At 44.7% G+C, this 27,645-nt stretch overlaps 1 protein-coding gene across 5 annotated transcripts in view; it reads right to left on the bottom strand.

Annotated features, from left to right (window-relative positions):
* Positions 1–23,021: 23,021 nt before the first annotated feature.
* Positions 23,022–27,645, bottom strand: part of FAR2 (fatty acyl-CoA reductase 2) — a 144,663-nt gene continuing 140,039 nt past the window's right edge. For 2 of the 5 annotated variants that reach the window (XM_077930855.1, XM_077930856.1), the window contains exons 11-12: positions 26,235–26,362; positions 23,022–24,204 (exon numbers count right to left, since the gene is read on the bottom strand). In XM_077930855.1, coding sequence (XP_077786981.1) covers positions 24,042–24,204; positions 26,235–26,362 — 291 coding nt within the window. In that variant the 3' untranslated portion in view covers positions 23,022–24,041. The remainder of the gene's footprint in view (positions 24,205–26,234; positions 26,363–27,645) is intronic. The other 3 variants (XM_077930858.1, XM_077930859.1, XM_077930860.1) reach the window with 2 other exon arrangements.

Below are 27,645 nucleotides of genomic sequence, written 5' to 3'. Positions count from 1 at the left end.
CCCAACCCAATCCCCTCGGATCTGGGTCCCGTTTGCCCCTGCTTCGTAAGCACTTCCAACCTGGCTTGGAGATCTTTGCAGGCAGCAGCCGCTTCTTCTTCTCTCTTCCTGGATGCGATTATCTCCGCGCTGAGTTGTGACACCGCCTCTTGCAGGGAAGCTATTTGCTGTTCAGTAGTCATCTCGCCTGACTCTTGTGAGCTCGCGAAGCACCAGTCTTCTTCCCTCCCTGCTTACGCTCACGCAGCGACGCTTATGGTGAAGAAAACTGATGAAACATGGGGACGGAGCTTACTGTCAGAGACTGCCTCCAGGTCCCAGCTCACAGAGGACCAACGCTAGCCAGTAGAACTGTACAAAAGTCTTTATTGAAGTATAGTTTCCATTTTCAAACCCTAGCGTGCGTCTCTACGTCTAGAGCCTAGACCGACGAAGCTCCGTCTGAATCTCCGCCCCCTGTACACCAGCTTAAGACTCTAGCCTTACTCCACCTCTTCCGTTTCTCCTTCCGCCTCTGGGTCCTACTACCCCCGGGGTCCCTTCCTTCCTGGACGCTTCGGAGGCGGACCCCTCGGACTCTTCCCCCTCCCTTCGGCGGGCTTTAGGACCTGGCTCCCTATCTGGGCTGCTCATTGCGCCACCCTCTTGTACATTTGAACTTGGCGCGCGCGCGCTGTCTCCTACCTTCCTTTTGATCGTTTCCTCGCTCTCTGATGCAGGCGTGGCTAATCCTGACTCATGTCCTTCCGCTGACGGAAAGCTGCCTGATGCCGATACCTGGGACTCCTCCCCCCTACTGCTCTCCGGTGGGGAAGCTGGTCCCGATTTCCAACTGCTGCTCTCTGAGTCTCCTCTGGCCCCTCCTTCCTGGGGTGTTCCCTTTGGCAACCCCCTAGCTCTGACCACGGGAGCCCCTTTCTGTGAATCCTCCGATTCGCTGGAGAGACTTAGAGACCTCGGGCGGCTGTCCTCGCTAACCTCTCCCTCGGATTCCTCCCCCTCGGTCTCTATCTCCTCCCTTTCCTGTGCCTCTGCTCCTGAGCCCCTGACAACGTGTTTTTATGTTTGTTTGTTATTGTATTGTGAAATGTGTTGTTTTTATTTTGTGTTGGAAAATCAATAAAAATTTATTTAAAAAAAATGAAGTTTACGGCATGTAATGCCCTAAGAGAGAATATTATGAAAATGATATACAGGTGGTACATGACCCCAGTCAAGCTTGCAAAAATCTATCACTTGCCCGGTAATAAGTGTTGGAAATGTAAAGAAACTGAAGGTACATTCTTTCATCTTTGGTGGACGTGCCCAAGGATTAAGGCTTTCTGGGAGATGATATATAATGAAATGGAAAAGGTATTTAAATATACTTTCCTGAAAAAACCAGAGGCCCTTCTCCTGGGCATGGTCGGCCAATTGGTGCCAAAGAAGGATAGAACTTTCTTTATGTATGCTACGACAGCAGCAAGAATACTTATTGCAAAGTATTGGAAGACACAAGATCTACCCACTCTGGAAGAATGGCAGATGAAGGTGATGGACTACATGGAACTGGCAGAAATGACCGGCAGAATCCGAGACCAGGGAGAAGAGTTGGTGGAAGAAGATTGGAAGAAATTTAAAGACTACCTACAGAAATATTGTAAAATTAATGAATGTTAAAATGATGTTGGATGAAAAGTTAGGTGGTTTTTAGCTATAACGCTATAAGGAGTATGAAAAAATGGGTTGTTAATAGTTAAAAATGTAATGTCACACATTATTTTAAGATTAAAGATTAGGATAAACAAAGAGGGGAAGGATTTGCTGAACTAACAAATTGAACTGGAATACAAAAAGGGGTGTGTGAGGAGGTCCGGGAAATAAGCAAATGAAAGGAAGTGATGGGATGATCTATTTTTATTTTGTATTTTTCTCTTTTTTCTTTTTTCATATTGTAAAATTTTAATAAAAATCTGTTTTTTTAAAAAAAGATTATGTTCTCATAAAGTCTGATTATGTTTCCTGTTTCTAACAACATTTCCCCCTTTAATAAAGCAAATTCATGGGAAACCAGGATCTGAATAATTTTTTCTTGGACCTGTGCATTCCATTTAAACCTTCTATTTCCAAGTATCAGATATTCCATTTCATCCAATAATTTAGGAAAGGCAGGAGAAATGAATGATGTCAGAGATAACTCAAGTGGAAAGTGGTCACTTTCAGTGGTCACTCTTGATCTCCTTGACCGTGCACATTGCATAACAAAAGGTTATGCTTAATTGTAAGTTCACAAAGATATTTCCCAGCGTGATTAGAGGTGGTGTCCATTGCTGCCCTCTGACAGATTTCAGATTCGTCCTCCAAGTTTAGTCCAGATAATATTGTATTTTGTGGGGAAACAAGGCCGATCCGGGCATTGAAGTCACCTCCCAAGACAAGCCGAGGGTTAGGTGACAGAGAGTCTATACTTTCGAGTAGTTGGTCAAATTTTCCCCAATATGATCTCAGTTCCCCACAAGACTTTACTGGAGGTATGTACACGCAGATGCAATAAGTATTTCTCAGGAGACTATCAGAAAGGGACAACACTAAAAAATTAGGGGTGGTCAGCGAGGGACGCTGTTGAATTGATACATTAAGAGAGGTTGACACCAGCACCGCCAGCCCCCCACTAGGCCTTCCATACTTTACAGTTTTAAGAGCTGGTTGTGTGTAACTTGTAAAACCCTGTAATTCAACCATAGTGCCCTCTTTTGCGCAGGTTTCTTGAAGAAAGATGATATCATGTGTTTGTAGATAAGAACAGAAATCACTGTCTTGGATCTTGTTCGTCCACCCTGTTACATTTCATGAGAGAAGTTTAATTGTTTTACAGCGATTTACTCTTAGTCAATTGTTGGCCAATGTACTCTCGGAGTTTACCAGTTTTTGAGGCAACAGAGTATTGCTAATGCTAGTGGAATAATCCAGATGTTTGATTATTTCAGTCGTCGTACACAAAGTACTCACATTTGTAATCACTGGGCCTTTTCTTTGCTTGCCAATGGGGATTCCTTGGGTGTATTTCCTGACTCCTCCTCTTCTAATTATCTCATTTTTGTCCAGTACTCCGGTGGTTCTATAGTTATCATTCTGTTGTGGCCATTGGGTCTATTGCCAGTCTCTGCCTCCGGTTCTTTAATCTCTTTCAATGTCTGGCTCATAAGATCAAGTCTCTTGATAACTGTTTGTTGCTCTTCCTGAGGGAGATTCCTAAAGCAGCTGAGAAAATCCTCTTCCAAAGGATTTAAAGAGTGCTCAGATTCCTGAAGATGATTGTCTAGAGGAATCAGCTGTTCCTTTTGGCTCACCTGGTTATTTTGATGTTGGGCATGATCCTGCGAATTCAACTCAGGCATGTCTGTTTCCTCCCCACCTTTCAAGTTTTTTTGTGATGTCATTACTTCCATTGGAGATCCAGGCTTTGGTTTTGTGGGCCCCTCTGAAGCACCAGTCCTCATCTTACATAAGGGTGCAACAAATGTCGTTTGGAACGCTGGGCACCTTTCCAGCTAGGAGTTTGATCTGGCCTTCCACAAATTGTCATGCAGATCTTTTTTGGTTTGAAGATTAAATAAGAAGAGTTTGTTTTAAGAGCCTCTTCGCATTCTATGTTGCGCTTAGGGGTTTGCTCTTGTTGTCGCCAATTCCCTTTGGTACTATGGTGTTCTGTTAATGCCTGCTTGTTATTAACTGATAAACTGTGGACCTCTTTGGATAATTGGGTTATTTGAGAGGCAATACCTCTAATTTGTTGGAAGATATGCTCAACCGTTCTTGCAATTAGAGTTAATTGGGTGCTCTCCCTACTTGTTATTCCTTCCTCTCTGGGCGGCACAGGATCAACTTGCCCCATTGCTGGATCCAGTTCCACACTCTCACCTTGAATACTCTCCCCACATTCACAATCATCTTCAAGAGGAGAAAACTGGTTTTTTGTTGGATCTATAAAAGCAGATTTGTTTAAAAATTTTAGATTGTTTGGGAACCGGTGAGAGAGCTACATCCTCTGGGTCCCTGTAGTGTTTACTAGCAGGCATAGCGTCACCGTGGGGAGTAAACAAGGAGAGATTTCCCCAACCAAAAAAGAGAGAAAAAATAGAAAGTGCTCAGTTTGTTCAATTTAAGAGCTTCTCCGTGTGGAGACTGCCAGGAGTTTCAGCAACAAAGTATAGAAGGGAGTTGGCGGTTAATAGCTAGCAGCTGGCGGCCTGCCCAGGATGCTTCACAGAACTTGCCCAAGATGTTTCTCATAGCATAGACAAGAAGGTGCTGATAGAATCTCAGTAGGTTGGTAAGTTTAAAAGTAGAGAAGTAAAAAAGGAAAAATTACTTCCCTGGGTGGCAGTCAACGCTAATTACAGTCCTGTTATCTGCGGAGCTCCGAAGCCTGCTTGCTAAGCCGTCACCATCTTGGCTCCACCTCCTCCACCTTCTCTCTCTCTCTCCCTCCCTCCCTCTCTCTTTCTCTCCTTACATGCTTCTCTCTCCCTCCCTTCATTCCTTCTCCCTCTTTTTCTTCTCTCTCCTTTCCTTCTCTTTCTCTATCTCACTCTCACGCACAAACATTCTCTGTCTACCTTCCTTCTTTCTCTCTGCGTTCCTTCTGTCTTTATCCCTCCCTCCCTCTCTTCCCCTTCCATCTCTCCTTCTCTCTCTCTCTCTTCTTTCTTTTCTCTGTCTCTCCCTTCCTTCTCTCTTTCCCCCCTCTCTCTTTCACCTCCTTTTCTCCTTCACACACACACTCTCTCTCCTTTGTTCTCTCTCTCTCTCTCCCTCCCCCCTTCCTTCCTTCCTTCCTTCCTTCCTTCCTTCCTTCCTTCCTTCCCTCTCTCTCTCTTTATTTCTCTCTCTCCTCCCTCTCTCCTCCTTTCTTCTCTCCTTTTGTCTTCCTCTGTCTCCCTCTCCCCCTTCCTTGCTTCTTTACATCCTCCCTTCCTTTTTTCTCTTTTTATCTCTCTCTCTGCCTCATTCTCACTCCCTCCCATCCTTCTCTATCATCTATCTATCTATCATCTATCTATCTATCTATCTATCATCTATCTATCTATCTATCTATCTATCTATCATCTATCTATTTATTTATCTATATCATCTATCTATCTATCTATCTATCTATCTATCATCTATCTATCTATCTATCTATCTATCATCTATCGATCTATCTATCTATCTAATCTATCTATCTATCTATCTATCTATCTATCTATCTATCAATCATCTATCATCTTTAGATCTCTCCGCTTCCTTCTCTCTCTCTGTCTCTTTCCCTTCCTTCTCTCTCTCCTTTCCCTTCTCTCTATTTCACTCCCTTCTTTCTCTCTCTTCCCTTCTCTCTCTCTTTCCCTTCCTTCTCTCTCTTCTTTCTCGCTTTCTCTCTTCCTTCTTTCTCTATCTCACTCCCTCGCTCCCTTCTATCTCTTTCTCTTTCTATGTCTCTCTGCTCTCTCTCCCCTTCCGTCTCTCTCTCCTACTCTCTCTCTCCATTCCTTACTTCTTTCTCTCTCTCCTTCTCTCTCTCTCTCCTGTTCCTCTCCAGTTCTCTCTCTCTACTACTACTACTCTCTCTCTCTCTCTCTCTCTCTCTCTCTCTCTCTCTCCCTCCCTCCCTCCCTCCCTCCCTCCCTCCTTCCTTCCTTCCTTCCTTCCTTCCTTCCTTCCTTCCTTCCTTCCTTCCTTCTCTGACAGAAGGCAGAAAGCACTGTCTAAATTTATCTGGCAGGGGGCGGGACCCAGAATTAAATATAAAATTGCTGCTGCCGCTCTGCCGGTGAGTTTTGGGGAGGACCGCTCCCCCCTGAAGCCCATTCTCCATCTTGGGCCTGGGGGCGGACCCCATACTCCACCTCAGCACATAAGGCTCCAAGGAGGCCTCGGGACATTGCTGCTGCCGCTCTGCCGGTGAGTTTTGGGGAGGACCGCTCCCCCCTGAAGCCCATTCTCCATCTTGGGCCTGGGGGCGGGCCCCATACTCCACCTCAGCACAAAAGGCTCCAAGGAGGCCTTGGGACATTGCTGCTGCCACTCTGCCGGTGAGTTTTGGGGAGGACCGCTCCCCCCTGAAGCCCATTCTCCATCTTGGGCCTGGGGGCGGGCCCCATACTCCACCTCAGCACATAAGGCTCCAAGGAGGCCTCGGGACATTGCTGCTGCCGCTCTGCCGTGAGTTTGTGGGGAGGGCTCTTCCCCCTGCAAGCCCATTCTCCACCACCGCCACAACTTTAAGGACACTGGTGCTGCTGCAGCAAATTTTTTAAAATGTTTTTATATATTTTAAAGTGTTTTAAAGGTGTTTTAACTTTTTATTTTGTTGTACCACCATAAACGGTGGTTTTATCCATGTATTTTTATTTTGTTATGTTTTATTTTTGGTTGGGGTGGGCTGGTTGTTGAGTGGGGTGGGGATTGGTTTTGTTTTAGTGTAATTGTTTTTTGTTTGTTTGCTTTTATATTTTGTAAATGGAGGCGAGTATGAGGCTTGGGATTCCTACTGTGGAGGGGCGAGGGAGGTATGGCGGTGGGGGCAGATGTCATAGGCGAAGGGGATCGAGATACGGATATGCTCGTACCCCTTCCAATCTGCGCCCCATCCCGAGAGACGAGGGTAGGGTGAGCAAGGATTACTTACCTCCGTCACTGGTGTTGTGCAATGCCAGGTCTATAGGCAACAAAACCGCCACCCTGCGAGATTTCTTCATCTCTCAGGGGGTCGACCTGGCTTGTGTGACGGAGACCTGGGTGCGCGAAGGGGATACTGTTACCTTACGAGAGATGGCGCCCCCGGGTTTCTCCGTCCTCCACCAGTCGCGGACTGTGGGCCGGGGGGGAGGGGTGGCATTATTAATCCGGGAAGATTGTTCTTTCAGGGCTCTACCATCGCCATCGATCCCCGGCATTGAATGTGTTGGCCTAGTGTGGGGCTCCGAGGTGAGCTTGGCTGTCTGGCTGGTGTACCGGCCACCTAGCGCACCAGCAGCCACCCTGTCAGGCCTGCTGGAGGCGGTGGCCGGCTGGGCCTTGGAGTTCCCTAACCTATTGGTATTGGGGGACTTCAACATCCATGCTGATGCCACTCCCTCCTTACAGGCTCTGGACCTGGTGTCTTCCATGGCGACACTAGGGCTCCCCCAGTTTGTTTCGGGCCCCACACATCAAGCAGGCCACACGCTGGATTTGATCTTTGGCGTCGGTATAGATGTGATCATGTTTCCTTCAATGAAGGTGCCATGGTCTGATCACTATGCTCTGAAGGCCAGGATTGACGTTCCACCCCCACCCTGCTTAGGTGGCGAGCCGATTTGGGCTCGCCCGCGCAGGCTGATGGACCCTGATAGATTCCGTCAAGCCTTGCGGGACCTTGCTCCCCCTGGCGACTCATTGACTGAGCTTGTTGAGGGCTGGAATACCCAGCTCCTGGCAGCCATCAATGAGATCGCACCTAAGCGCCCTCTGCGACCCTGCAGAAACCGGGCTCCCTGGTTTACCAAGGAGCTCCGGAAAATGAAGCGGGACCTCAGACGGCTAGAGCGAGTATGGCGGGGTGCCCGTGACGGAGCTTCAAGAACATCTTATAGGGTTTTTATGAAAACCTATGAGATGGCAGTGAAGGCCGCTAAGAAGTCCTACTTCTCGGCCTCCATTGCATCCGCCAGCTCTCGCCCGGCGCAATTATTTAGTATAATTCGGTCTTTAACGTCCCTCGAAGGACAGCCAAATTTAAATAACAATTTGACACACAGCTGTGAGGCATTTGCGAGCTTTTTTGCGGAGAAGGTCCTGTTGCTCCGCCATGACCTCCCTGCCAATTTGGATACAATAAAGGAACTGGAGGCCCCTCGACTGTCCTCGGGTCCAGTATTGGACCACTTTGACCGGATATCCCCAGCCGATGTGGACAGACTCCTCCGAGCTGGAAAGCCCACCACTTGTCCTCTCGACCCGTGCCCGTCCTGGCTGATTAGAGCGTGTCCAGACGAGGTGCGGGCCCCCCTGGGGGATATCATCAATTTGTCCCTTGGCACCGGGACATTCCCAGGGGAACTGAAGGAGGCAGTGGTGCGTCCGCTTTTAAAGAAAACATCATTAGATCCCTTAGATCTATCCAATTACCGCCCGGTTTCGAATCTTCCATTCCTGGGTAAGGTGATTGAGAGAGCAGTTGCGGAACAGCTTGGTAGGTTTCTGGATGAAACATCGGCTCTGGATCCATTCCAGTCCGGCTTCCGCGCTGGTCATGGGACCGAGACGGCTCTGGTCGCCTTAACAGATGATCTCCGTAGGCAGCTGGATCGAGGCGGGTCGGGGCTGCTGATTCTTCTAGACCTGTCAGCAGCCTTCGACATGGTCGATCATGAACTCCTGGACCACCGCCTCGCCGACGTGGGGATCCAGGGCACAGTCCTTCAATGGCTGCGCTCGTTTCTCTCTGGTCGGGGACAGAGGGTGGTGCTTGGGGGGGAATTGTCATCCCGCCACTCCTTGGTGTGTGGAGTGCCTCAGGGTGCGATTCGCTCCCCGATGCTTTTTAACATCTTTATGCGCCCCCTTGCCCAGCTTGTCCGGAGTTTTGGGCTGGGCTGCCATCAGTATGCTGATGACACCCAACTCTATCTGTTGATGGATGGCCATCCTGACTCAGCCCCAGACACACTGATCAGATGCTTGGAAGCTGTGGCTGGATGGCTACGTGGGAGCCGGTTGAAGTTAAATCCTTCGAAGACAGAGGTCCTCTGGCTGGGACAGGACGATATGAGATTGAGGGGGCAACTCCCTTCTCTTGCGGGGGTGCAATTAGTGCCAGCACCGTCCGTTAAGAGTTTGGGTGTAATCTTCGATACCTCCCTCTCCATGGAGGCGCAGATTGCAGCTATAACAAAGGCAGCATTTTTTCATCTCCGCCAAGCTAAGCAGTTGGCTCTCTCGCCCTGACCTAGCCACTGTGATCCACGCGACGGTCACCTCCAGACTGGATTATTGTAACTCGCTCTACGTGGGGCTGCCCTTGAGACTGACCCAGAAACTCCAGCGGGTGCAGAATGCCGCAGCGAGACTCCTTACGGGGTCTTCGCTGCGAGATCACATTCATCCGGTGCTATACCAGCTGCACTGGCTCCCGGTGGAGTACAGGATCAGGTTTAAGGTGCTGGTTTTAACCTTCAAAGCCCTATACGGCCTAGGACCCTCGTACCTACGGGACCGCCTCTCCTGGTATGCCCCACAGAGGAACTTACGGTCTTCAAATAAAAACATCTTGAAGGTCCCAGGCCACAGAGAGGTTAGGCTGGCCTCAACTAGAGCCAGAGCTTTTTCGGCTGCGGCTCCAACCTGGTGGAACGCCCTGTCGCAAGAGACAAGGGCCCTGCAGGACTTGACATCTTTTCGCAGGGCCTGTAAGACAGAGCTGTTCCACCAGGCCTTTGATCAGGGCGCAGCCTGACTCCCTCCTTTGGCAATCCTTACAAAACTTTAGTCTATGGTTGCCATCAATTTGTATTTTACCGTATTTTTCGCACCATAGGACGCACTTTTTCCCTCCTAAAAAGCAAGGGAAAATGTGTGTGCGTCCTATGGAGCGAATGCAGGCTTTCGCTGAAGCCTGGAGAGTGAGAGGGGTCGGTGCGCACCGACCCCTCTCGCTCTCCAGGCTTCAGGAAGCTATCCGCTAGCCGTGGGAGACCCAGCTCTCCCACGGCTAGCGGACCGCTGCGCTAATCCAGAAGCTTGGGGCGTGCGGAGCACAGCGCGCCCCAAGCTTCTGGGTGCCGGCAAGGTCTCGCTAGCCCTGGGAGAGCCCCGCGACGTTGCGTGGCTCTCCCAGGGCTAGCGAAGCGCCGCGCTAATCCCGAAGCTTGGGGCGCGCGGAGCTCAGCGCGCCCCAAGCTTCTGGGTGCCGGCAAGGTCTCGCTAGCCCTGGGAGAGCCCCGTGACGTTGCGTGGCTCTCCCAGGGCTAGCGAAGCGCTGCGCTAATCCCGAAGCTTGGGGCGCGCGGAGCTCAGCGCGCCCCAAGCTTCTGGGTGCCGGCAAGGTCTCGCTAGCCCTGGGAGAGCCCCGCGACGTTGCGTGGCTCTCCCAGGGCTAGCGAAGCGCCGCGCTAATCCCGAAGCTTGGGGCTTCGGGATTAGCGCTCCGCTCAGCTTGCTTCCCGGAGCGCCGGGCGCCCTGAAAGCAGAGCTCCAGGCGCTTCGGGAACACATCCGCAGCATGGGGAGCCTTGCAGGAATTCCCCACAGGGCTCCCCACGCTGCGGATAGCAACCTGCTGCCTGGCGGGTGGGGCGCCCTGAAACAGAGCGCCCCTCGCGCCAGGCAGACATCCGCAGAGTGGGGAGGCTTGCAGGAGTTCCCGACAAGGCTCCCCACGCTGCGGATAGCAGCCTGCTGCCTGGCGGGTGGGGCGCCCTGAAGCAGAGCGCCCCTCGCGCCAGGCAGACATCCGCAGAGTGGGGAGGCTTGCAGGAGTTCCCGACAAGGCTCCCCACGCTGCGGATAGCAGCCTGCTGCCTGGCGGGTGGGGCGCCCTGAAGCAGAGCGCCCCTCGCGCCAGGCAGACATCCGCAGAGTGGGGAGGCTTGCAGGAGTTCCCGACAAGGCTCCCCACGCTGCGGATAGCAGCCTGCTGCCTGGCGGGTGGGGCGCCCTGAAGCAGAGCGCCCCTCGCACCAGGCAGACATCCGCAGAGTGGGGAGGCTTGCAGGAGTTCCCGACAAGGCTCCCCACGCTGCGGATAGCAGCCTGCTGCCTGGCGGGTGGGGCGCCCTGAAGCAGAGCGCCCCTCGCGCCAGGCAGACATCCGCAGAGTGGGGAGCCTTGCAGGAGTTCCCCACAGGGCTCCCCACGCTGCGGATAGCAGCCTGCTGCCTGGCGGGTGGGGCGCCCTGAAGCAGAGCTCCCCGCCCGCCGGACAGACATCGGCCAGCCCCACAAGCTTGGGGGACAGCAGGGAGGCGCAGCGCCACTATCCCGCTGTTCCTCGACCTGGTTCGGTTTCCCTGACCTGCTTTTGGGGGGGAAATAAAGGGGAAATTTTTTTCCTTTATTTCCCCCCAAAAAAACTAGGTGCGTCCTATGGTCCGGGGCGTCCAATCGTGCGAAAAATACGGTAATTAATTTTTATAATGTATTTATAATGTTGCACTGTTTTAGTGTTGTTAGCCGCCCTGAGCCCGGCTTCGGCTGGGGAGGGCGGGATATAAATAAAATTTATTATTATTATTATTATTATTATTATTATTATTATTATTATTATTATTAAAATACTAACAGATTCAAAAGAGAGAGAGGGGTTTTCCCTGCCAGATTTGAAGATATATTTTAAAGCTGTGGCTTTCTGCTGGGTCAAGGATTGGATTCAACTAGACAATGCTGATGTGTTAGATTTGGAAGGATTTGACAATGTATTTGGTTGGCATGCATATTTATGGTATGATAAGATATCGGCTCATAAAAGTTTTAAAAATCATGTAATTAGAAAATCATTATATAATGTTTGGATAAGATATAAAGATCTCTTAGAAAGGAGAACACCAATGGAAGCAAAGGCACACAACAAGTTAAATATGGAGAGTAAATGGTTGAAATATACCGATTTATTGTTGGAAGATAATAAAGGATTTAAATTGAGACCATTTGACCAAATTAAATATAAATTGGATCAGATCAATATTATCAGATCAATGAATTGGATAAACTTGATAAGAAAAATGGTTTTGCAACAGAAAAATCCAAATTGGAAACGGAATTGTTAGTACCGATGTCAAAAATCTCTCTAAAATGTATAATTTACTATTGGAATGGCATACAAAGGATGAACAAGTTAAATCTGTGATGATTGATTGGGCAAGACATGGACACAATATAATGTTGGAAGATTGGGAAGGGCTATGGAAGAAAGGGGTTAAGTTTACTGCATGTACTGTATTAAAAGAAAATATTATGAAAATGATGTACTTATCATCATTTTGATATGTACATAATGATGTACTACCATCTATTATGATGTAGATGGTACTTAACTCCAGTGAAATTAGCAAAGATCTACAATACAAATGACAATTTATGTTGGAAATGCAAAGAAAAGGGGAGTTTTTATCATATGTGGTGGACGTGTCCTAAGGTGAAAGACTTCTGGGAAAAGATTTATAATGAGTTCAAATAAATGTTGAAAGATACATTTATTAAGAAACCAGTAGCCTTTCTACTTGGAATAATAGGATTGGAATTGCCCCCAAAAGATGTTAGACTGTTTTCGTAAAACATTCTTGTGCAAACAGTTCTGCAAAGTCTTTGTGACCCTCTTTGTTCACAGAACCTTGGTGTCTTAAGGCAGGCATGGTCATTTTTATTCTTCTTCTTCTTTATTTTTATTCTTTTTATTCTTCCTTAAGAATAAAATTCATTTTATTCATTTATTTCACAACCACCTCTCCTGTAGCTGTTAAAAGTCCTCTTTCATTCCACAAATCCCCATGTATATGTAGGGTAGTAAAAGCATTTATTTTATTTTAGTTGTTATCCATGTATCCATGTATTTTATTTTAATCCATGTAGATATCAGTTTTACATCCTGTGGACAACTGCAAAGCTCTGGTTAGGGCAATTATTTCACCCTTTTGTCCTGATAGGGAAAAGCTCAACCTCTACAGTCCCCACAAAATGACCACTGCATATCCAGCATATCTCTCTCTCTCTCTCTCTCTCTCTCTCTCTCTCTCTCTCTCTCCTTCTAGCTCATAGGTTCATCTTTCAAGTCTAGCCTGCTAGAGTAAACCTTGTCCGTAACCTGTTAACCTTGCTCCTCCATATTTGCATCTAGAAGAGGGTGGCCAAATTAAGAATATTTACAACTTGTAACTTTATTCTAGGGATTTTATTAATAAGCCAGTAGCCACCCTTATCCATCAAAGTTGATGCAAAATTTGGCACATTGATTTGTCCAAAAGTCAATTTATCTGCTTGTTGCTGCTACTGCCTTAGGCAAAGATTTGACACTCTTTTGCCACTAAATCCAATTGTCTGGAAAGATATGCTGCAGGCCTCCTCCAACTTCCAGCAAAGTACCCACCCCCGTTGTGGTGGTACCGGTACTTATGAACATACAGTTGAAATGGTTTGTCTGAGTTGGTGAGCCCTAGAGCTGGTGCACCCCTTCATGGATCACTGCCTTGCCATGGCGAAGGGGCTTGAAGAACTCAGAGAAGCTATGAACTACGCCGAGCAGGGCACACAAGATGAACAGGTCATAGTGGAGAGTTTTGACCAAACGTGATCCACCTGGAGGAGGAACCGGCAAGCCACTCCAGTATCCTTGCCAAGAAAACTCCATGGACAAAGACAACAGGCATATAAAAGTTATGACGCTGGAAGATGAGCCCCTCAGGTCGGAAGGCGTCCAACATGCTACTGGGGAAGAGCGGAGGGCAAGTACAAGTAGATCCAGAGCTGATGAAGCGGCTGGGCCAAAGCCGAAAGGACGCTCAGTTGCGGATATGCCTGGAAGCGAAAGGAAAGTCCAATGCTGTAAAGAAAAATATTGCATAGGAACCTGGAATGTAAGAACCATGAACCTGGGTAAGTTGGAGGTGGTCAAAAATGAGATGGCAAGAATAAATATTGACATCCTGGGCATCAGTGAATTAAAATGGACGGGAATGGGCGAATTCAGTTCGGATGACCATCACATCTACTACTGTGGGCAAGAAACCCGTAAAAGAAATGGAGTGGCCCTCATAGTCAACAAAAGAGTGGCGAAAGCTGTACTGGGATGCAATCTCAAAAATGATAGAATGATCTCGATACGAATCCAAGGCAGACCTTTTAACATCACAGTAATCCAAGTTTATGCACCAACTACTGGTGCTGAAGAAACTGAAATTGACCAATTCTATGAAGACTTACAACACCTTATAGAAGTGACACCATAGAAGGATGTTCTTCTCATTATAGGGGATTGGAATGCTAAAGTAGGGAGGCAAGAGATAAAAGGAACAACTGGCAAGTTTGGCCTTGGAGATCAAAACGAAGCAGGGCAAAGGCTAATAGAGTTCTGTCAAGAGAACAAGCTGGTCATCACAAACACGCTTTTCCAACAACACAAGAGACGACTCTACACATGGACATCACCAGACGGGCAGCATCGAAATCAGATTGATTATATTCTCTGCAGCCAAAGATGGAGAAGCTCTATACAGTCAGCAAAAACAAAACCTGGAGCTGACTGTGGCTCAGATCATCAGCTTCTTATAGCAAAATTCAAGCTTAAACTGAAGAAAGTAGGAAAAACCACTGGGCCGGTAAGATACAATCTAAGTCAAATCCCTTATGAATACACAGTGGAAGTGACGAACAGGTTTAAGGATTTAGATTTGGTGGATAGAGTGCCTGAAGAACTATGGATGGAGGCTCGTAACATTGTACAGGAGGCAGCAACGAAAACCATCCCAATGAAAAGGAAATGCAAGAAAGCAAAGTGGCTGTCCAACGAGGCCTTACAAATAGCGGAGGAGAGAAGGCAAGCAAAATGCGAGGGAGATAGTGAAAGATACAGGAAACTGAATGCAGATTTCCAAGAATAGCAAGGAGAGACAAGAAGGCCTTCTTAAACGAGCAATGCAAACAAATAGAGGAAAACAACAGAATGGGAAGAACCAGAGATCTGTTCAAGAAAATTGGAGATATGAAAGGAACATTTCGTACAAAGATTACCATAATAAAGGACAAAAGTGGTAAGGACCTAACAGAAGCAGAAGACATCAAGAAGAGGTGGCAAGAATACACAGAGGAATTATACCAGAAAGATATGGATGTCTCGTACACCCCAGGTAGTGTGGTTGCTGACCTTGAGCCAGACATCATGGAAAGTGAAGTCAAATGGGCCTTAGAAAGCACTGCAAATAACAAGGCCAGTGGAAGTGATGGTATTCCAGCTGAACTATTTAAAATTTTAAAAGATGATGCTGTTAAGGTGCTACACTCAATATGCCAGCAAATTTGGAAAACTCAGCAGTGGCCAGAAGATTGGAGAAGATCAGTCTACATCCCAATCCCAAAGAAGGGCAGTGCCAAAGAATGCTCCACCTACCGCACAATTGCACTCATTTCACACGCTAGCAAGGTTATGCTTAAAATTCTACAAGGAAGGCTCAAGCAGTATGTGGATCGAGAACTCCCAGAAGTGCAAGCTGGATTTAGAAGAGGCAGAGGAACCAGAGACCAAATTGCAAACATGCGCTGGATTATGGAGAAAGCTAGAGAGTTCCAGAAAGACATCTACTTCTGCTTCATTGACTATGCAAAAGCCTTTGACTGTGTCGACCACAGCAAACTATGGCAAGTTCTTAAAGAAATGGGAGTGCCTGATCACCTCATCTGTCTCCTGAGAAATCTCTATGTGGGACAAGAAGCTACAGTTAGAACTGGATATGGAACAACTGATTGGTTCAAAATTGGGAAAGGAGTACGACAAGGCTGTATATTGTCTCCCTGCTTATTTAATTTATATGCAGAATACATCATGCGAAAGGCTGGGCTGGATGAATCCCAAGATGGAATTAAGATTGCTGGAAGAAATATCAACAACCTCAGATATGCAGATGACACAACCTTGATGGCAGAAAGTGAGGAGGAATTAAAGAACCTTTTAATGAGGGTGAAAGAGGAGAGCGCAAAATATGGTCTGAAGCTCAACATCAAAAAAACGAAGATCATGGCCACTGGTCCCATCACCTCCTGGCAAATAGAAGGGGAAGAAATGGAGGCAGTGAGAGATTTTACTTTCTTGGGCTCCATGATCACTGCAGATGGTGACAGCAGCCACGAAATTAAAAGACGCCTGCTTCTTGGGAGAAGGGGAATGACAGGCCTAGACAGCATCTTGAGAAGTAGAGACATCACCTTGCCAACAAAGGTCCGTATAGTTAAAGCCATGGTTTTCCCAGTAGTGATGTATGGAAGTGAGAGCTGGACCATAAAGAAGGCTGATCGCCGAAGAATTGATGCTTTTGAATTATGGTGCTGGAGAAGACACTTGAGAGTCCCATGGACTGCAAGAAGATCAAACGCATCCATTCTTAAGGAAATCAGCCCTGAGTGCCCACTGGAAGGACAGATCGTGAAGCTGAGGCTCCAGTACTTTGGCCACCTCATGAGAAGAGAAGACTCCCTGGAGAAGACACTGATGCTGGGAAAGATGGAGGGCACAAGGAGAAGGGGGCGACAGAGGACGAGATGGTTGGATAGTGTTTTCGAAGTTACCAGCATGAGTTTGACCAAACTGCGGGAGGTAGTGGAGGACAGAGGTGCCTGGCGTGCTCTGGTCCATGGGGTCACGAAGAGTCGGACACGACTAAACGACTAAACAACAACAACAACAACAGAGCTGGTGCAGACATCAGTTTAATTTTTAGCTGATTAAACACAGCTCTTTGATATGGTCCCCATTCAAAAGGATCATAAAGATGAGCAGATATAGTCCCATAGTCTGTGATCCACATCCTGCAAAATAATAATAATAATCAGTCTGATAGTTTCCTTGCGTTCTGTTCTCAGCTCCCTCTGGTGGAGGAAAAGTTAAAACCAAGGTACCGTATTTAATCTTAGTCTGGCAAATCTTTGTTTTTGCTTAGCAAAAGATATCCTGCTCATACAAATTTTGCTTAGAATTGCTTAGAAACAGATATCCTGCAATTCCAAAACTGTATTCACAGCGAAGCCAGGAGAGTTGCCTTCTGCTCAGACTCCAGGTAGGGCACTGTTTTCTACTTCTGTTATGTTACTAGAATCCAATTCAGCCAGCACTGCCTATAGAATTAAAATGCCTCTCTGCTGTTGGGAAAATTCAGGAGTAAAAGTAATTTGAACCCGCCCCCCCACTTCACTTGAATAAGGAATAAGGAAGGGTTTGACAAATTGATTACCTATAGCTCCTATAATAGGAATTTCATATGCATCTATATTTGTCATGCTTGCTAAGCCGATCATGCCCCCTTCATTCACTTCATTTATCTGGGTTAAATGACCCACTGCCCCCTTCTCCTCATCTTTCCTCTACCTCCTCCCCTTGAAGTTTCCGTCCTTCCTCCCCCTCTTTGCCAGCCTCCCCTGGTTCCTCCTCAATCTCTTTACACATTTTTCTTCCCACCTTTCCTTCTAACAAAACCTTCAAATAAACTTCCACACTCATTGTCCAATATTCATCATCCCTACAAAACCTGTATTCTTCTTTAATACCTGGTGCACTCCGTGCAGGGGGAAATCACAACAACATCATCTTTAGCTGCCTCTTCAAACAACAACCTCAACCCAGGGAAGCATTTGGGCAGAGATTATATCCAGAAACTTTAGCAATTAATATTTATTTCCTTTCCCTCTTCTTCTTCTTCTTCTTCTTCTTCTTCTTCTTCTTCTTCTTCTTCTTCTTCTTCTTCTTCTTCTTCTTCACTCCGTCAGTCACTTTTAGCAGAGTCTTCAGAACTGGGTAGGTTCATTACTTGTTTCCAAGCAGACAATAGGTCTGGGTGGGCACTGTTCAACTACCCTTTCCTCATCCAGAGGAACCTTCGGGGGGCAGCTGGATCCACGACTCCTGCTCCTGCCCCGAGCTCTGCTCCTGCCCTGGCTCCCACTCCCACTCCTGCCCCAGCCCCACTCCTGGCGGGGTGTGTGTGTGTGTCCCATTGGTTCAGCGTTATATAATTGTTCTCCATGCATCCTGATTTCATCATAAGGAGGGGGTCTGCTTCCCAGTACAGCCATTTGCTGAACAGTTTGTGATTGTTTGCATTTAAACAGTTCGCAGGCTTCCACAAAAGCATTGTCGGGGTTTCTCGTCAGCTAAGTAGGACCTAAGTGCTTGCATCTTTGTAACATTAAAGGAGCCTTGAGGTGCCCATTGAGACCCTGCCTCTAGGTGATGGGTAAAAGCGACCCATGAAAAGTGGTGGTTATGGAAGCGGCAAAGGAAATATTTTTAATATATCAAATATATTAAGCTTAGGCAAGGTGGGATGGAAATATTTCAGAATTCTAGAGCTCAAAATCATATACTGAAAGGACAGCTGTTGAGTTCTGTAAATGTTCCAAATTTCAAAACAACCTGATAAAAGATGCCAGATGCATAGCAACTTGAGAAAGTGTGGAAAACTGACATATTTAATTTGTACTCCATTCTGCCTCCTCTCCCCCACCCCATCTAATATAATTCTTTCACATGTCATTGAACATTATGAATGTACTTTATTCCGGCTTTTCATTGAAGGCTATCTTTCATTAGTTTAGTGATGTTCTGAAAGGTCATTAAAAAAGTTGCAGCCATTTTTAGATTCCCCATTAAACTGAACATGGAACAAAACTTTGATTTATGGCTCTGAACTCAAACTAAAGATTAAAGTGCAGCGGGCGCAGAGCAACTCAAACAGTGAAATTTAAAAATTTAGGAACAGATGCAAGTTGAATATGTGGGCCTGTGTACACCTTTAATGTTCAATTACTTGTCCTTCATAGTAGTGAATAGAAACCATTTCTATAGGAGGATGTAAGAGAGTACACAATTGGGACTAGAGATAAACCCATTCTTGCTAGCTCCGGCCATTAAGATTCAGATTTGTTCCTATCTTCATAATATTAACTTGGGTTTTGTTTCTTTGTCACACAAAAATGTGATAGAGGCTGCACACACACTATACATTTAAAAAGCACATCCCATTGCAAAGAACCATGGGAACTGTAATTTGCAAATATACCGGAAATTGAAGCTCTGTTCCCAGGAGAGGTGAGATGAGCTTTAAATGTATGGTATGTATAATGCTGGGAAGGAATATTGTGAACTGTTTTTTAATTATGTATTGAAATGGAGAATTCTTGTGAAGGGAGTGGCTTGCCCATTGCTACAGGGTAAAACTATAGCTGAGCTGGTGTTTTAAGTCATTTGCCTTGTCAACAAAGTACATGTTTGCCAGATCTCTGCTGTTCATGATTTTTTTTCCTCCTGAGATCCAGACAAGAAAAGAGGATATTTGGCATGCTTAGGAAGGATCTTTCCCTGTACAGTATTTCTTTGAGACAATGTTTTTAAAATATTGTTTATTAATTGTTGAAAATAACAGTAATTCCAGGTTACTATATTTGTTTAATTTCTCACACCCCTTTCCTTGACAAGTCATTCAAGATAAGAGCTCACAGAGCACCTTAAAATCACACACCTGACTGGCAGCTTTAATTGCTGTGAGTTGTCTTGTATATAACGAAAGATATTACAAAATTTTGGATAGCAGGAGAATGCATATTCTGCTACAGAGTGGCTTCATTTTATCAACATGATTATACATAAATGGAAAAAAGTATTCTAAGCATTGTTGTTTCTCACATAACAAATATAAAAGCCACAATTTATAAACAGAAAATGGGATGGAATAACTTGATTTGGTTAAACATCGTAGTTTAATGGTATGTATATTGTCCTAAGAAAAATTCAGCTTTGTTTTTGCCCAGATTTAGCACCATGTATGGGACGCGGGTGGCGCTGTGGGTAAAAGCCTCAGCGCCTAGGACTTGCCGATCGAAAGGTCGGCGGTTCGAATCCCCGCAGCGGGGTGCGCTCCCGTTGCTCGGTCCCAGCACCTGCCAACCTAGCAGTTCAAAAGCACTCCCGGGTGCAAGTAGATAAATAGGGACCGCTTACTAGCGGGAAGGTAAACGGCGTTTCCGTGTGCTGCGCTGGCTCGCCAGATGCAGCTTGTCACGCTGGCCACGTGACCCGGAAATGTCTTCGGACAGCGCTGGCCCCCGGCCTCTTGAGTGAGATGGGCACACAACCCCAGAGTCTGGCAAGACTGGCCTGTATGGGCAGGGGTACCTTTACCTTTAGCAGGCTAGTTACTTGCTGAGAATGTAATGTGCTTCTGCTATATTAAGCTCCAATTAATCCTTTTTGTGAATTTCAGTGCAGACAGCAGCAAAATCACACAATTTAATTTCAAGCTGTGTACCAGGGAGCCCTGTTCTTTAATGAGAAAAAGAATAATGGGCAGATTTATCGGAAAGACTGTTTGCCGGCTGCAATGTTTAGTTTCACAGAGTGAAAGGGGGCCAGCCTTCCTCTCTGAATGGAATGGGGATACCCAAGCATCTTCTGCAGCACACTTGACAGATGTTGATGTGGGAACCTTTAAACAATGTTCTAAAGTTTACAAAAAAAAAAAAATCTTCTACCCTCTTCCAAGATTATTTAAGACTACCAGGCAACTTTCCTTTCTGTGATCATCTAGGATTGTTATTAGAATCTCACAGAGGCAAATCTGACATCTTGGAAAAGCCTGAATTAATTGTATTTCAATAGGATACAGGATGGGTCCCCATGGTTGGTTCTTCAGGTATTTTTGGATTCCCATGCACATGTATGCATCTCCCATGCACGTGTTGAAAGGATGGCTTCTCAAGCCAACTTCTGTAAATATTGGATTGCCACAGGTTCCTCACCCCTAGATTAGATTTTTTTTTGTTAATGACCACTAATGGGACTTAGCCCCAGAGCTGTAGGCCAGACCATCTCCAGGAAAAGGACCCATACTTCTGGCAGCCCTGGACAACCAAGCCAAGATTGAGGGTTCTAGGACACAGTGAGGTCTATTCCAGCTTTCTAGGTATTTTATCTGACCATTTGCTCCTTCAGCCTCAGAAATGTTTTGTTAAATAAGTGTTCTGAGTGGGGAGGTCAGTTATTTTCCTTTCTTCCCCCTGTCCCACCTTACAGGTTCAAATTCCTATCCTGTCAGTAACTGCCAGGCATCACATCCTGGACTGCCCAGACATGAGATATGACCTCAGGTATCGAGAGGGGCAAAGAGCCAGAGAAACACACAGAGAAATCTAGCTGAGATTCCAGATGCAAAGACAGGCAGGTTTGCTACGTATTCCCAGCAACTGATCAGACTGCACCCAATACCAAAAAGAGCTGGCCTGAAACCCCTGACAAGAAAGACCTAAGGGCTCAGTCTTGACAATTCCTCAAACACACTCATGCAAGCAAAACACATACAAGCAAGATGGTATTCTGAGTTCTATGTGGTAACTATTGTCTGTTGCTGTAGAATCCAGGCACATAAAACTGCTAAAAAAATTGCAAAGCAATATTACTAGAATTCCCCTTAAGACACTATATTTTCTGTATCATAAGCAGAAACTGCATTAGATGTGAATATTACCTTGCAGTCATTTCTTTTTGTTTAGCTTTGGGTCATGAGAAAAAGCATCCTACTTTGCTATGCTGAATGTGATGACAATGGGAAAAGCCCATTCCAGGCCACTTAGCTTAGCTATCTGAGTCTTAAAATAATCACTGTTCTCCCTAACATGGGCTAGAGCAGCAGCAGTCTGATCTTTGCCTTCGGACTCTTCCTCCGCCCCAGCTTCAAACCTGTCTTTTTTAAATATTAACAAAACAGAGAGGAGGTTCTCTGGCTATTAGTCTTAAATGAGTTGCTTTCTTACAATTGCTGAATAAGTCATTGGAGGCAAGCTGGAAAAGATTTTTAATCAGAACAGTAACCTTCTTCCTTCTTTAGGAAACACACATTAGAAAATCATATTTGAAACACACTCAGAAAGTTGGAAATGAACTAGTTTCTTGCACCCATTTCCTTTGCTCTTGCCTGGTAATGTCATTAACAATCTTAAGGACAAGATCAAAAATGGAGACTAGGAATTTCCTAGTGTACAAGTCAGCCACCACCAATATATCCCCTCTCTGCCTCCTGCAAAAAGAGAGAATAGCATCTCCTATGTGTCATGATAATTATGCTGTGTGTTTTCACCACCAACCACTTGTGACGGCTACTGTGGAACAAGGAAATGCATAAAGCCACAATCTAAGGCAGAACTTTCCAAACTTTTCATGTTGGTGACACACTTTTTAAACATTGCATCATTTCACGGCACAGTAGTTCCGTTTTACCAGCAAACCGGAGCCTAAACTCACCCCTGGACTTGGGAGAAGGTCCAGGGGTGCACACTGCAGCCAACATACTAACATGTCGCAACACACAGTTCAAAAAGCTCAGATCTAAGGACCTAAGTTGCCATAAATCTCAGGGAAATTAATTTTACTATTTTCAGTAGCTGCCTCCACGTGTTTTAATGTAATGTTTAGGTTTAGCAGCAACAGAAAAGAGAAGGCAGCATGGCTGGAATTAGAAACTTTTAAAAGGTTCTGTGAATGAACCTTGCAAGAGCCAGATACATTTCAGCATCGTCTTCAGGAGTAATAATAATAATAATAATACTATCCATTCCACTGTTACAGCACATCACTTAAAACATATAATCTCAAAAACCAATCTATTGGGGGCAGGGGAGAATGCCACTGAAGACGACAACATGATGTGCTACTTTAATTTTCAATTAGCCTTTTTCATTCCCAGCTTTTCCTCTTTGGATTTCTAATTTTGGATTTCTAATTTTGGCCTTAATCATTATACACTTGCTACCAGGCCATTAACGCAGGGGCTTTCACAATATCTGACCTGGGCTTGACAATGGGCTTCTTCAGACTGAGCAAAAGGCTAGTCAACTCTAATGCAATATGAATGCCAATGTAAGGGTTGCAACATATTGTAAAAGGAAGAGTGAAGAGTTGCATCCACAACAGCTTTTGACATTTGTGCAATTGCATTCCACATAGCTGTCTAAATTGCCATAGCTCTGCAAATAGGGGAAATAATCTCATTTTATCAGCATAGTTTGAGTTCGGCTTCGGCTGGGGAGGGCGGGATATACCGTATTTTTTGCTCTATAAGACTCACTTTTTCCCTCCTAAAAAGTAAGGGGAAATGTGTGTGCGTCTTATGGAGCGAATGCAGGCTGCACAGCTATCCCAGAAGCCAGAACAGCAAGAGGGATTGCTGCTTTCACTGCGCAGCGATCCCTCTTGCTGTTCTGGCTTCTGAGATTCAGAATATTTTTGTTCTTGTTTTCCTCCTCCAAAAACTAGGTGCGTCTTGTGGTCTGGTGCGTCTTATAGAGCGAAAAATACGGTAAATAAAATTTATTATTATTATTATTATTATTATTATTATTATTATTATTATTCTGGAAAAACCAATATCTGAACCCAAAAGGAATGTTTGCAAATTGTTACTATCCATATAAATGGACAGGGAAGGCCCTTGAACTTTGTAATGAATTGGTCCATATTATATGGAGATGATTTATGCTTCAAATATATCTGATATATCAAATATATCAGCTTAACTATGGTGGCTTCTGCAAAAGAAAAAAAGAAAAATGACATACTTTTAAGACATGCATCATTTTACGGCATAAAAATGAAAAAAAAATCATTGAAATTGTAGTATGTTGGGCATTTTGTGGTTTAGGGGCCCATAGTTTTTTTATCTTAATACAATTTGCAGTGTTCCCCGTGGAAAAGAAGAAATGTATAAAACCAGTTAAGTCTGTGGGAAAGACATGCATTTTAAAAAGTGTACTGAAAGTGTGTGCAATGAGAAGAGAGAAAAATCTGAAACCTTCCACCACTCTCATGCTGATTTTATTTTCTCTTTTATAAACATATTTGAAGTGAGGCAGCCCCATGCAAAAGCAAAACATTTAAACCCCACTTGCTCTCAATTAATCTAATGAAGGGTTTTGAAAAATATACCTCCACTTAGTTAGCTATTTCTTGTTTTATCAGATATTTTCACATTTCATTTGGGGCATAGGAAGAGATGAGATTGTGGGTTATTAAATAGTGTTTTGTATCCGAGGTGAAATAGGGCAGCTTTGGTGATCTACATCCCTTCAGCAGGGGTAAGTGCTCTAAAATGACCTGTGTCCAAATATTTACTTTATGGCTTTGATATGTAGCCTGGTAGAACTAGAGACGTAAGATGGTGGTTTATTAGGGAAAAAATAAGCTATGAATATTTAATGAAATATGTTGAATGACACAGCAGCTGAGAGATACTCAAACATGCACACAATTGTTGACTGGAGGTCCTTCCAAGAGCTGGTAGTCAATAACCAGACAGGTATGTTCAATGCCTGAGGGTGCTGGAAACTCTAAAGTAGCTAAGGAACTTGTAGCAGAGCTGTACCACAAAGTACCACATGTTTTGTGCCATTTGCGACCTTGCAATAAATACGCGCCATATGAACACAATCAGGGTGGTGTTGATGACATATTGAATGTTTCTTAGCCTGGCAGAAAGAACAGAGAAACAAATCTTTTACAAAAAAGAAAAAGAATGTTAAAAATCATTATCTTTTAGGAAAGAGCAACAATTAGACTGTATGGATGCACATAGATATAAAAAATTAACTACACCAACAACCAAAGCAAGCAAACAGAATACTTTCAAATGGGGTAACAGGTTGGTAAATTATTAGCCTAGCAACGCAAAGAATATTGCTTCCCCTATGAGAAAGGAAATCTTAGATAAAACTTCAAACAAATCCTATAAATTATATGCAACAAATAAACCAGGGAAGTAAAAGAGAGTGAATTTTTTAGCAAATACTAAACTATCACAGGTTTCAAATGATACCATGTTTGGGAGAAGGGAGCAGCCTTTTCAAAAGAAAAGATTTGGTTCTTCAGGGCACTATGATCACAGCAGTCCAGGCTGAGTTGCAAGAAAAAAATTCTCTTTGGTTTAAGCTCTCTCAAGTTCAATCTTGTGTTGAAAACTACCTTACATATAAGAGAAATAACTGAGCAAGAAGCACATATTGGTAGCTACTTAACAAATATGATACAAAACCAGAGGAAGTGAAAGGTTATATGATAAAATTGGCTGATAATATTGGGGAAAAGGTATTGTTGAATATCTAGGAAAATATCTGGAAAAATGCTCACAGATTTCCCTTACATATGGGAATAAGGAGAAATTGCTTTAAAATTGTGAGTAGGTGTATATCATTCCAGATACAAAAAAATGAATAAAACAACCCCCAACCACATATTAAAAGGTAAAGGTAAAGGTACCCCTGCCCATACGGGCCAGTCTTGACAGACTCTAGGGTTGTGCGCCCATCTCACTCTATAGGCCGGGGGCCAGCGCTGTCCGCAGACACTTCCGGGTCATGTGGCCAGCGTGACGAAGCTGCTCTGGCGAGCCAGCGCAGCACACAGAACGCTGTTTACCTTCCCGCTGGTAAGCGGTCCCTATTTATCTACTTGCACCCGGGGGTGCTTTCGAACTGCTAGGTTGGCAGGCGCTGGGACCGAGCGACAGGAGCGTACCCCGCCGCGGGGATTCGAACCGCCGACCTTTCGATCGGCAAGTCCTAGGCGCTGAGGCTTTAACCCACAGCGCCACCCGCATCAACCACATATTACAAATGTCTAAAAGTACACAGGGAGACATTTCACATGTGGTAGAACTGTGATAAGACAATTCAATACTGGCAGAAATAAAATGTCACATTAAAATGATCTGAGGGTATGCAATCCCCCTCCACCCAGTGTTTTCTCTACTAATTTATGTGGAATAGTTGGTGAAATCAGTACATAAAGAGATGGCATCTTGTATGCTGCCTGCAGCCAGAATACTCTTTGCAAAGATGTGGAAGCTGACTGGTGCCCCATCTATGAAATTCCCAATGGAGAGACTTTGAGAATTTGCTGCCATGGCCTAATTGACTCACTAAATTAGATTTAGGGAACAAAAAACACAAGCAATAAGAAGCAAAACAGAAGCTTTGCAATAAGGTGGAATAAAAGATTAAGGCTGCAAAACTTGTTTATAGTATACATTAAAAAAAAACACCACTCTTAATTTATTTTATAAAAGTGAAATGAACTGTCAATAACCAAGATGCCTCCAACTGGATAACATAAACATAACTTCTTGCATGCATTATGGGTTATGTTTACGTTTTGCAAAATAAGTAGTTATAGACTTTGTAGACCCCATGATGAGAGAGAAAGAGAGAAAGAAAGAGAGAAAGAGAAATAGTGCAGCAAGTAGATCAGCTACATTTTTCAGGTTGCTCCCAGAAAAGAAACATTGTTGGCATCAAAATTTCAGACTGTATTTTTCTTCAACTTAATTTGATTTAATTGTTTTTTTGTGGGGGGATCCACAAGTTCAAAAAAAACCCACACAAAACTTTTACCGAAGAACCATTTACAATATCTCAAATACTTCTAGCTATTTCAAATGGAATTTTACTCTGTGAGTAAAATGTCCTGTTCTGTATACTAAAAGTATACATGAATGCCTTACTTTTGTAAATGCTCCTTTGCTGCAGGAATGCCAGCCAAATCTTCATTCAGCACATGCATCTTAGCTCCTAGACAGAAATATTCTATGTATGCTGACCAATTCAACTGGCGGACATCAAATAAGAACAACTGGAATTGGGGGGGGGGAAAACACAAATGTCACGTTATTTGCGTGGCTTGAGCAAGTGGTGCAGAGTGGGGAAAGAAATAAGGCAATCAGATAAGGGGTTAAAAAAGGCCTGAACTTTTATAGGTTCCTGCAAGTAAGCGAGGCTGGCATGGCACAGGGCAGTGGTGGTGAACCTGTGGCACGTGCGCCAGAGATGGCACTCAGAGCCCTCTCTGTGGGCACGTGCGCAGTCGCCCCACCATGCGCCGCCGTCAAAGTGGTGACCCCCCCTGACAAAGGAAGGTGACTTTAGTGTAATAATAATAATAATAATAATAATAATAATAATAATAATAATATCCAAGAAATCTGGTATGGGAATTTGCATGTTTCCCCCCGCAAAATCAGAGCATTTGCAGATGATTTCATAGTAACAACTGAAAACCCTCAACAAATTAGAGAAAAAATTAACAAATTCGGAAGATTGGCAGAAACTAAAAAAAAACTAACTTATTAGTTAAAAATATGAGATCTGAGGAGATAAAGAACTCACAAAGAATTACAGGTTTAGAGATTAAAAATAAAGTAAAATATTTGGGAATTTGGATATTGATAAAATGCATCAATAACTACCGTATTTTTTGCTCTATAAGACTCACTTTTTCCCTCCTAAAAAGTAAGGGGAAATGTGGGTGCGTCTTATGGAGCGAATGCAGGCTGCGCAGCTATCACAGAAGCCAGAACAGGAAGAGGGATTGCTGCTTTCACTGCACAGCCATCCCTCTTGTTGTTCTGGCTTCCGGGATTCAGAATATTTTTTTTTCTTGTTTTCCTCCTCCAAAAACTAGGTGCGTCTTGTGGTCTGGTGCGTCTTATAGAGCGAAAAATACGGTATATAAAAACTTGGCATGAGATTAAAAAAATATAAATAGAAATTTGGAACAAACTACACCTCTCCCTTTGGGGCAGGATTTCAGTAAAAATGAACATTTTACCAAAAATGATTTTGCTGTTCCAAACCATTCCAATATTGGGAGGAATGAAATGCTTTAAAAGCTGAAGGAAAGACATTGCTAGATTTATATGGAATGGAAGAAAACCAAGAATTAAGCATCAAATACTTATAGACCAAAAGGAGGGGGGGCTTTGCCCTAGCAGAGCTGGAACTCTGCTGCTGCCGGACTGGTATGGATAAAAAATTGGATCACTTTAAGAGATACAGATGTGCTAGACCTAGGGGGTTTTGACAATCGATACGGTTGGCATGCGTATCTAATTTATGAAAAGGTGAGGGTACATAAGG

This window comes from Podarcis muralis, chromosome 6, assembly GCF_964188315.1.
Source record: "Podarcis muralis chromosome 6, rPodMur119.hap1.1, whole genome shotgun sequence".
NCBI lineage: Eukaryota > Metazoa > Chordata > Lepidosauria > Squamata > Lacertidae > Podarcis > Podarcis muralis.
Note: the sequence above shows the minus strand (reverse complement) of the source record. Positions and strands in the feature narration are given on the sequence as shown.